We start from the raw sequence: 12,343 nt of genomic DNA on the forward strand, positions 1-12,343 counted from the left end.
TTCCTTGATATGTGGCTAAAATTCGCACAGATCTTTTTTTTCGATCTATCATGTGTGGTACTCTCCTGTGGTACCATGGTAATGCTGTGCGGTACTGCCCTGTGGTAATGCTGTGTGGTAATGACCTGTGGTACTGTCCTGTGATACTGTCCCAAAATACCACAGGACAGTTCCTGTGGTACTGTCCTGTGGTACTGCCCTGTGGTATGTCCCAAAATACCACAGGAATTCCTGTGGTACTGTCCTGTGGTACGTCCCAAAATACCACAGGACAATTCCTGTGGTACTGTCCTGTGGTACTTTCCTGTGGTAGCGTCCTGTGGTAATTACCACAGGAGTACCGTAGGACTTTTTTTTTGTAAGGGATGTATACTATATTTTCATTGTATAGTAAGAAAATAGCATGTACCAATATCACTGTTTTTCCTGTTTAGTTCGCATCACTGATTGTATTCGGATTCAATGTTTCGTCAAGCAGCGTAACAATCCTTGTATCCCTTACCGCGTCAGCATAAAAGATCACGGATCGGTCGTTAACTCCGTAGGATGCGATAAGGTTGCTACTGTTCGTGAGCTATAAGAAAGACGAAAAAGAATGGATTCATCAATATTCAACACGTTGCAATCGTTTTCACAGGTCAAAGAACAACAACTCGGTAGTTCATAGATTCATTTACAAATGGAAGTGATATCATGATCCCGATCAAAATGCAAAATTACTTCATTTTACGAATAACTCATACTCAAACTCATACTCACAACACCGTGTAATTTCATGCTGTCTAAATAGTAATTGCAACAATGGTGTAATGAAGAAGGTGTTCGAGAGGGTATCACAAAAAAAAAACATAACTAAAAAAAATGCTTAAAGGATATCCAATGCCTTTCAGTACAGTTTCTTTTTTATGGGCGTACCAGAAAGCTTATGGACAAGCAACCAAGGATAGACAGTTTTAAGTTATCTACTCAAGAAAGATAAATAGCTTTGCATATTATGTGACATTTAATCATGAAGCCAATGAAACGTCGCTTGCCCTGATTTTAAAGGTTTTTACAAAATATGTAAAATGAGTTACCTAGTTAATGATAAGTTGATTTTATAATTTCTGAAAGAGTGAATTTTCCTTCACATGATCGTAAAATAGGCATTATAAACAAATGGAAAACTGAGGTCATTTTGCAGTTTTTCTAAACACAGTAGAATATAGAATATTCTAATTAGGTAGTTGCCTATGTCCTACAGGCCCATTTTCATTCCTTAAAATACACTCTTTACTTTCAACTCTAGTCACTTTTGAAGGCATGATGCTGATGCATTGAAAGTTAGTATTAGGCATAAATGGATGTGCTAATAAAATTTGTACAATTTCATCCCTTCTATTGTTGTCGCTATGGAGTTTTACTTCCTGTTTTTCCCCTATTAATTGCACAGACCACCGCTCGATGCAAGATCAAGCGCTTTGAGCCTCTTTTTCTCAGGAGGAGCTAAGCACTTCTGCAGAGTGTGCCATTCTTTCTGTAACTTAAATAGGCCACTGAAGTCTTTAGTATTCTGTTATACATGACTTTAAATGTTAGAGTATGTTCTTACAGAATCTGCGACATACTAATGACGACTTTTCGATGGTTTGTGATGCAGGGTCACAATGTATAGGGTTAAACCGCTGCTGTCACCGGAACCATCGAGGACCTTATTTTGATTCAGTGGTTATATTGACTGAGCCATGTGCAACGCCTCTTCCAAGGAACAGGGAAACATAAAGATAATTATACCGATAGAGCAGTATAATCATACGATATAAACCCAGGTGGCTCTAACACTGAGAATTGCTCTTTTACACACGTGCTTACTGATGAATCAAACTGTCATGGCGAATCACGAAAGGTCTTCCGCACTTGTTATTGCTACATACATTATTCACATAATTCAATTTACTCTACCATTTGACAATCAATAATAAGGGTACCATAATGATGGAAATTAAAAAAAAAAATCGGAAAAAGAGTAAGAATTTCAGCATTACCTTGTAAAATCAAGGGGATTCAATTTTTTGTGTGTATGTGTGTGTGTGTGTGTGTGTGTGCATTCACCTCATTGAGGTCCTCAATCACAGGAGCGAAGCCAGAGTGAATTCCAACATCTATGATCGCCACGTGCGTTTCCTCATCGCCCAGGTACCTTGATGCATCGATATTTGAAAAAAAAAAAGATAGGAATGAAACAGATCACATCTGGCGTGGTCCATTTACATAATGTTTTATCATACTGAAAAAAAAAAATAGACCTGCTAAGTACACCGTATTACTATTTGGAAAACTGGTATGTAATACAAAGTAAAATATGTCATATCTGTTTGGTTCCCGCATGTCCCCTGGATATCCGGAATAGCTATGCAAATGAAGAGTTTGTTCGCATAGTCCATATTTGCCAAATGGAGATATTTGCGATTAAAGGTCAAGAAAAATAAATAGAATAATATAAAAATTGCTACTTTTGACCATAACTTTAAAAATGTAAAACTGAAGTCACAAATCTTCTCATAACACTAATTTAGCTCATCACCTCTGGTTCTAAAGAAGAAGATTTCTTAGTAGGCGGGCTCGTAGGGGGGCTCCCCCCTAAAAAAAAAAGAAGATATTATATATATATATTATATATATATATATATATATATATATATATATGCATTTCAGGCCCAAAATCGGGAAGATGTGCCCATTTTTACAAATTATGTATTCTTCACTCTAGCAATAACACCTGGCAATTTGGGTGAAAATCTGAACCTTTGGCTAGGATGGGCTAAAAGTAATGAACTCCCTACACTCTAGTGTACCTTGTGCAAACTGTAATATCAATGTGTTTCGCGTTGGCTCCTCCTCTGACTTCAGTGGCGGTGGCATTCAAGATGAAAGGACAGGATTCTATGTCCGATGCCTCTATGTTGTAGGATAGTTCGACCTGCAAAGCAATGTAGAAGTGCGACAGTTCTAGAGAATTGTGGTTGTGTCAGTGCTGAAAACTGTATTGTATGTTTAGGTCTCTTTAATTACAAATTAAGTATTAGTATTCAAAATTGCAGAGCTAAATCTATTTAGTCAAATAGTCTCGATATATATAATCAATTTAAATTCAACAATCATTTCATATTCATTGAATTGAATTGGATTTATTTATTTAACCACGGTAAAAAGCCTGCTATCAGCTAGGCCTATAAGCTGTTTTTCAGCAAGGCCGTGAAATGATAACAAAACATATAAATCATGCAATGAAGAGAATGCAAATAAAAAACACAAACTAATCATCACAAACGAACACCAGAAAAAAATGAAAAAAAAAAAGTCACAGAGTATACATTGTGTATTGGACAAAAAACAGGGGAAAATCAAACATGTGACAAGTTATTGTGAGATAGTAATTACATAAGCATTGTGTAATTTGATGAATTTAATATCATAATCAGGTAGAATGATTAGCAAAGGAAATGTGCGAAATTTTTACGAATAGTTTATTTGGGCTTGGGGAGGTTAAGAATATTGTCATGATTACGTAGATTGTAGTGGCTTACTCTTTTCTCGAGACGTTCACATAAACTTCCTGGTAGAAAATTATTCAGCAGTTTGAAGATGAAAATCAATGTTTGCTTCTTCCAACGATCAATTAAATATAATGTTGGGCGGTTAAAACAATTATCAACTTGCAACATGATTCTCAGCGCCCTGTTTTGCATTATCTGCAATCGCCTTAAGTGCACTGAATTACCATTCATCCACAGAGTACAACAGTAGTCAAAGTGACTTTGGATTAAAGTGTGGTACAGCGTAGGAGCTGTTGTCAATAAAACCCGGCCCTTGACCTTCTGAGTAAATAAAGATTGCGTATTGGCCTTAACACTTACACTTTCAATTTGCTGAGACCAAGTTAGATTACAGCAAATAATAAAACCGAGGTATTTACACTGATAAACTCTTTCGAGTTCTGTATTAGCAATACAAACATTGAAATTGCTAAAGAGTCTTAATTTTGCTTTAGATCCTAAGATTATGTGATTACATTTCTTTTCATTTAATATCAGGTGGTTATGCGAAAACCAGTTAGCTATCAGCGAAAGATCATTGTTCAAAACGTGTTGTAATTCTTGGAGGGTTTTGGATGCAAAATACACACAAGTGTCATCCGCATACAAAGACAGGCGACACTTTTCAACAACTTTTGCGAGATCGTTTAAGAACAATTAATAATAAGAGGGGTCCCAATTTGCTGCCTTGCAGTACACCACAATGCACAAAAGAACAGGATGATTTGTTTCCATTGACCACAGTTATCTGTCTCCCTTGACTAAGGTAATGTCTAAACCATCTGGTCACATTCTCATCAAAACCATAGTACACTAATTTCTTTTATAGAATGTCATGCGAAATAGATCAAACGCTTTTTCAAGATCCAATGAGATTAAACCAACAACATAACCTTTGTCTATGGCACACACAAGGTCTTCAATGACATTGATTACAGCAGTCGAAGTGGAATGTTTTGGTCGAAAACCGTGTTGTTGTGAACATAAAAGAGGATTTTCCGGTAGGTACGCAGTGACCAGCTGAAACACTATTTTTTTCGAATACCTTAGAAAGCACATGTAAAACAGAAATTGGCCTGTAATTGGTTACGTTGGTTGGGTCACCATCTTTATAAAGTGGCGTGATACGTGCTAATTTCCATGCGCTTGGTACTACCAAGGAGAAGGAGGTTGAAGAGAATGGAGTCACAACTGTTTTATTTCCTTTGCTAGATGTTCGATGCCGCCACTCAAAAATATTTGAAGCATGTGCCAAACAGGATTTGTCACGCTGATAGGAAGACAATTGACTCTTGTCTCATTGCATTTAATCACCAGCTACTTTCTAAGGAAAATATTTTTTTTTTTGTGATGGTAATTACTTTTCGCTATCCTTTCTTTTAAAAGGTTGGTGGCACAGACACGAGGATGCGCGAATAGAAATTGGGCAAAAAATGCTGAAATAAAGATGAAAATTACTCGACTGGGCATACCCGGGCACTAATCTGATATATCTATCAATAAAGAATTATACTTGAAAATTATTCCATATTAGTTTCATTTGTGGAAATTAAGCGGAAAAGTGATAAAAAGTAGCTTTCCAGGATGGTACAGTTTTAAACATTTTTCACATGATACAGCTCTGATTTACACTTTTGAGCAAATTTCTGGACTTAATTGACTTTTGTTTCACATGCTTAATCATTACGTAAAATTTCATTTCATTTAATAAATACATTAGCAAAATATGGCCAACATTACGATAACGTTCAAAATGAATCTTGAGATTGCTCAGCAAGACGGCGGCTTGGAACATCGATCATCAAAGGCACAAGTGCACCTGTGGAATTCTTTTGTACATCAATAGAAATCTGACAACTGTCTGAATAATTGCAGCCAGTTGGAACTCCAATGTACTTTTGTATTAAACCTCCTTGGTACTACACCTTTCACCAGAGATAATTTGATCAAATGTGCTAAAGGCCGTAACATATGACTTATTGATATCTTAAGTATGCTTGCAGGTATATTATCAAGACCAGTTGCCTTGTTCAAAGGTATTGTATTGACATGTTTTAGAATGTCTTGTTCTGAGATCTCCTGAAAAGTAAACACAGATGATGCTTTTTCCATAAATTTTTCCATGTTATTGCCAAACAGTTGTGTTTCTTTACGTTTGTTTGCAATACTTGTGAAATGGTCATTCAAATGAGATGTAATTTTTTCTATATCCAATGACATCTTTACCTGAGACAACCAACTTAAATAGAAGTATTCTTCTTTTTGTTCGGCAAAACACAACGCAAAGATTTCCACATAGCGGAGGGGTTATCTTGTTGTCTCCGATCATTTTAGAGACGTATAATTGTTTGACCGTTCTCATCATGGATGTAACTCTATTTCGTAGTCTTTTTTATACATGTCCAAATGAAGCTCAGATCCAGACTTTTTAGCTTGCTTTTTCATCTGGTCCCTTTCTCGAATCTTACTTAATAGATCATCATTCATCCATGGTGTCTCTTTTTGTTGGACTCGCCTTTTCCGAAGTGGAATATGTTTGTCGAGAATGGAATTGAATTTTGAGACCCATGATTTATATGCTATTTCTATATCACTTTCCGCAAGCACGTCACTCAAAGACACCTGCTGCAAGTCTTCAATGAATTCGTCTTCACATAACTTCTTAACACTTCGGCTGACTACATATCTCTACCGTACCGTACCTGCGCCAGAGGAGCTGCGTTCGAACGCTCCTGAGAGTACTGTACCGTACTGTACCGAGCCAAAAGTGGACCACTTCCCCATGTGCTCCGATAGCGTACCAAAGCGTACCAAAAGTTCGTTGTAAAGCATGCGCGTATCATGTGCATACGTCACAATGCAAAAAAACATCATTCGCTTTGTTCGGGACAAGTGTAGTTCAAGCGCCAGGTGGATGACCATCTTGCTACCTAACAAGCGTGACCTTTTCTAAAAATAACTCGTGAGGTACGCTTTCTCAACACAGCGCTCGAACGCTCCATATCTGGCACAGTTCGGTACGGTACGCTTTAGTTCAGTTCGCTTTGGTTCGCTTTAGAGCGCTCGAACGCACCCTATTGGGTGGTTTGGTATTATCCCAAGTAGCCAAGACCATAAAGTGATCGTCACCCCTAATTATTACTATTGGTACATTATTGTGTAGCTCTTCCGAACGACCGAAGTTTGTGCATGCAATTGCGCAATGCCAGACTGCAGTGCTATCCATAAACGTGTGGGACAGTGCTGCCACTGAGACACGTGTGTGTGTGTGTGTGTGTGTACGCATCATACACAAACATTGTGACCGCGAGCTGCGGTGATTGGAGGAGAGAGGCCAGAGGACGTGTGGCTCTTTTGTCCTCTCTTCATGCGCATGCGCAATGTGAGTGTGCGTCCATTCGGCATTGATCGGAAGCTCTCGTGGCTCGGACAGCCATTTTGGGTCTGGTGATTTAGACTTCATTTCGTTTCATTTCATTTCATTTCATTTATTTACACACGGCACATACTTCCGTCCGAAGACTGTTCTTCCGCAGGTCCGTGCGGATAAAAATACAACATTGATACACATTTTGTACAGAAATGAAAAAAGAAACAAAAAAAAATCATATATAAAAACAACAAAAACATGTAGAAAAAAACACAACAACATGTTGATGACACTGCGGCACACATTTCGACAGAAACAAACATGATCAATCAAAGATAACCATGTACAATTATTATACAAGTACACTGTACATCGCCGTAGTTTAAAATGAAAGAGACGAAAACAAAGGAGAGTTCAGGAGAGAGAGAGAGAAGGAGGGAGACATACAGAAAGAGAGAGAGGAGATGAAGAGAGAGAAGCCCATACAAAGGGGGAAAACTGAAAAAGTTGTCAATTAACAGTTTCGGTCAAGTGCATTTTTAAAGCTTACAAACGTTGGTTTTTGTTTCAATTCCAATGGTAACTTATTCCAATGCATTGATCCAGAATATGTCAAACTTTTATGTTTGAAACAAGTCTTAAAGGTAACACAAAATTTAACGTTGAATTCCTTACGTTATAGCTGAGAACTTTAAATTGAAACATATCAAGCAAATATTTCGGACAAAGCTTGTGTGCAATTTTATACATAATTTGTCGAGTATGTTTATTTCGCCTCTTATCCAGTTTATCAATGGGTAGTGCTGTGTATAATAAGTCAGTTGGGAACCTAGCTTGTACTTTCAGCACTGCATGCAGTGATCTATTTTGAAAAATTTGGAGTCTTTGAATATGAGATTTCTTTATATTCCTCCACACAACATCACAATAATCTAATTTACTTTGAATAATTGATTTATAAAACAAAAGGGCAATATCATCAGAAATAAAAGACAGAATTCGTTTCAACAAGTACAAATTTTTCACTGTACTTTTACACAAATAATCAATATGTTCATTCCAGTCAAGTGATTGGTCAACATAACGCCAAGATATTTGCAACAAGAAACCTGTTTAATGGTTGTGTTGTTAATTACTATATTGATATGTTGCTTTTTAACTCGCTTATGTGAACCAATTATCATAGCTTCACATTTATTGGAATTTAGAACTAAGTGATTACACTTCAGCCATTTAGATATACATTGTATGTTCCAAATCGGTATTAAGTTTGGCTTCAATCTGACTGATTCTCTCTCCAGAAAAATTAATACATGTGTCATCCGAGTACAACGCAACAGATGAATGCTGCAAACAATTGGGTAGGTCGTTAATGTAGATCATAAACAAAAGAGGACCGAGATTGGACCCCTGTGGGACGCCACACCTTACATTCAAAGGCTGGGATCTAACTGCATTGACTTCAGTGTACTGAAAGCGACCACTCAAATAATCCCCAAACCATTCACAGGCGAGAGGACCCATACCAATCAAGCGCAGTTTGTCAAGAAGTACAGAGTGATCGACTGTATCAAACGCTTTTCGCAGGTTAATAGTAACCATGCCAACGAGTTTCCCTGTGTCCATAGAACTTAACCAGTCTTCCGTCACTTTTAGGAGGGTGGTCTGAGTGGAGTGTAGCGAACGAAAACCAGACTGGTTTACAGTGATAATATCAGAAGCTTTCAAATAAACATGAACTTGATTGTACACAATTTTCTCTAATATCTTAGCGCGGTAAACTGGCACCTCGTCTACAACCACCCTGTCCACTGTCCACCTAGTCTAATGCCATCTCGTCTAAACTCACTTCGTCTACTACCAACTCGTCGACCAACCATTTTGTCTATATGCCAATTAGTCTAATTGTCATTTCGTCTACTAGCCATTTTATCTAATGTCCAATTTGTCTAAGTCACATTTCGTCTAACACCCATTATGTCTATTGACCATTTCGTCTATTAATCATTAGGTATATGAATAAAACGGTCTACAACTCATTTTGTCTAATAACCAATTGGTCTGCAACCACCTTGTCAAATAGTCAATTAGTCTAATAACCAGTTAGTCTACTGCCAACTGGTCTACTGCCAACTGGTCTACTCCCAATTGGTCTATACTCCCAACTGGTCTACACCCAATTTGTCTACTCCCAATTCGTCTACTCCCAATTAGTCTACTCCCAACTCGTCTACACCCAAGTGGTCTACTCCCAACTCGTCTACTCCCAACTAGTCTACACCCAACTGGTCTACACCCAACTCGTCTACTGCCAACTCATCTACTGCCAACTCGTCTACTGCCAACTAGACTACTCCCAACTGGTCTACTACTAGTTATATATATTATTTTTGTTATTTAAGTCTACTTCATCCAGTTTCTTTTTTTCCAGTGAAATAGGTTGAGCACTCTTGGTGCCCCATTTGGTTTAAATTCTTATGTTCTAATTATGACAATTTTTAGGAAAAAAAGATAATGTCACAGTGTGAAAAACTTGCTGTGTTATTTTTGTGGTGGATGTGTAATTTATATCAGAAGCAATCATGCAGCATTTATATGTCCAAACTTCAACACTCCATCCATTCAACTTTGATAAACAATCATAAGTATGGTAAAAATGAAAAGGAACACAATAGAAGTACATTATTCTTTATTCTGTCTGCCACGTACTGATGTATGTAAACGGTTAAATGCACACAAAAAAAGTTGAAACATACACAAAAATATGACTCGGCACAACATATAGCTACTACTAAGATAAATAATTTACTTGCCTGCAATGTACTCAATACACGTTTCGCGAGGAACCCTAAATAAGCATTTATATGTCCAAACTTCAACACTCCATCCATTCAACTTTGATACACAATCATAAGTATGGTAAAAATGAAAAGGAACACTTTAGAAGTACATTATCAGTATTCTTTATTCTGTCTGCCACGTACTGACGTATGTAAACGGTTAAATGTACAGAAAAAGGTTGAAACATACACAAAAATATGATTCATGCACAATATATAGCTACTACTAAGATGAATAATTTACTTGCCTGCAATGTACTCAATACACGTTTCGCGAGGAACCCTAAATAAGCATTTATATGTCCAAACTTCAACACTCCATCCAATCCATTCAACTTTGATACACAATCATAAGTATGGTAAAAATGAAAAGGAACACTTTAGAAGTACATTATCAGTATTCTTTATTCTGTCTGCCACGTACTGATGTATGTAAACGGTTAAATGCACACACACACACACAAAAAAGGTTATAGCACGACCAGATGCAAACGATCAGTTTGGGTAAATTGTTGAGAGTAAAACTATATCAGTTGGGAGTACACCAATTGGGTATAGACGAGTATAGACCAGTTGGGAGTAGACCAGTTGGGAGTAGACCAGTTGGGAGTAGACCAATTGGGAGTAGACGAGTTGGGAGTAGACCAGATGGGTATAGACCATATTGGGTATGGACAAACTAAGGGTTGGACGATATGATAACTAGACAAAGTGAATGTAGACTAAATGACTTGTAGACGAAATATGAGTAGACTAACTAATAGTAGACAAAATAGATATTAGACGACATGGCAAATAGACATTGTGAGTGTAGACGATTTGGCTATTAGATCAATTGTTTTGTAGACGAAATGCTCCTTAGACGAGTTGGGTATTAGACAGTACGGGTAGTGGGCAAAGTGACTATTAGACAATATGGGTACTGGACAAAACGAGTTGTAGACCAAATGGGTATTAGACGAATCGGTAATAGACGATATGCCAGTAGACCAATTGGAAAATAGACATAGTGGCTGTAGACGAGGTCACTATAAACCCGATATTTCGCTCGTATTTATTCAACTCGTATGCAAGCCCGCTCTAAGCTTGCATACGTAATGAACTGCGGAAGGTTTTTTTTTTTTTTCCCTTGGACTTTCGGCAACAAAAATACACCTTATATTCACAAATTTGGTATCAAATCCAAGGAAAATATGTAAGCCATCGTCACATGTTACTCAAATTATTGCAAATGAAAAATATTATAGCGTAAATTGAGCTTAAAAAATGTTGAAAAAAGTAACTCGTGTAGTACAATTTCAAGATGTCAAAAGAATACCAAATTCACCTTGCGTCTCAATGAAAATGCATTATTTGGTAGCCCATCTCTTAATCTTTGTATCCATGTAAATATCTTGAAAAATTTTTTGTAGCTTAATCCGGTCAGGAAGCAGTAAAATATACATCGATGTCAGAGCTGGTCAGCTTGAAACCGTGCAATCTCAAGAGTAAGCTCTCTCATTGGACAGTGCTTGCATTCAGTGCTTGCATTACGTCATTACGCTGCTACGGTTTCATGCCACGTGCGTGCAGAGCGCATGCTTGCATAGGCACGCGTGTAGATTTCTGTGCTTCGGACAGAAGTTAGAAGCTAGAAGCTTGGTACAGCGCGCGCGAATGCAAGCGCTGTCCAATGAGAGAGCTCTTTCGCGCCACTGTACACTTTGTGTGGAGCATACTTCCGGCTTAGGAGTGAATATTACATACATTTCAAAACGGAAAAAACTAGTATAAATCATGCTTGCGTCTCCTGACTCCGATATATGATGAGCATCTAAGTTTCCTGTCTATATACGAAAAAGCCAAAATCAGAAACAACGGTTTCTTAATCCGGTCAGGAACCAAAAACGAACTTTAGATAACAAAATCTTCCGTGAAAAGCAGGTGAAATTTACGTAAATTCAACTGATTATAACGTCATGACAAGAACCGATATTATACGCAAATTTGGTATCAAAATAAAAATCAAAGTCTGGGAAACGACTTATTGTGACTTGTTACCATAATGAATGCATGTAAAAGTCGCTGCACTGTGAAAAACCAAAGCCCTGTCAAACTCTCGCAAAATCTCGCACCCAAGAGACACCTTCGGAACGCAAAGATCGTCAACGAGAGTGCTGAATAAATCTTGCCGGATCGGTTCATTAGCATACGTGCTGCAGACTGACTGATGGGGGAGGTAGCGTGTTGCGTTCGTCTCCGTGCCGCACAAACCACTCGCCACAATTGTAAGGCTTTAAACTCAGGGGTATTGCATCACAAAATGTTATTTTGTCATGATTTGAGGAAAACAGAACATCAATTAGAGTTGAGGTATTAGCTGTAATCCGAGTAGGCAATTCAACGAATTGTTTCAGCTCGTGCTCTTCCGCTATTTTCAATAAACGTTTGGTGCGATGTGCTGATGGGCACTTTGTTAAGATCACAATTCATGTCACCAAAAAAAAAAAAATAATAATAATAATCAATGCTCTGGGTTTCAATGCTTATGAGAGATTTTCTATTTTATCAAACAGTAT

At 37.6% G+C, this 12,343-nt stretch overlaps 1 protein-coding gene across 1 annotated transcript in view; it reads right to left on the reverse strand.

The window, feature by feature from the left end:
• LOC140241167 (complement C3-like) overlaps positions 1 to 12,343 on the reverse strand; it is a 175,354-nt gene that overhangs the window by 47,733 nt on the left and 115,278 nt on the right. Inside the window, exons 31-33 of the mRNA XM_072320928.1 lie at positions 2,835 to 2,959; positions 2,092 to 2,179; positions 503 to 574 (exon numbers count right to left, since the gene is read on the reverse strand). Of these exons, the coding sequence (XP_072177029.1) occupies positions 503 to 574; positions 2,092 to 2,179; positions 2,835 to 2,959 (285 nt within the window). The remainder of the gene's footprint in view (positions 1 to 502; positions 575 to 2,091; positions 2,180 to 2,834; positions 2,960 to 12,343) is intronic.

This window comes from Diadema setosum, chromosome 17 (assembly GCF_964275005.1).
Source record: "Diadema setosum chromosome 17, eeDiaSeto1, whole genome shotgun sequence".
Classification (NCBI taxonomy): domain Eukaryota; kingdom Metazoa; phylum Echinodermata; class Echinoidea; order Diadematoida; family Diadematidae; genus Diadema; species Diadema setosum.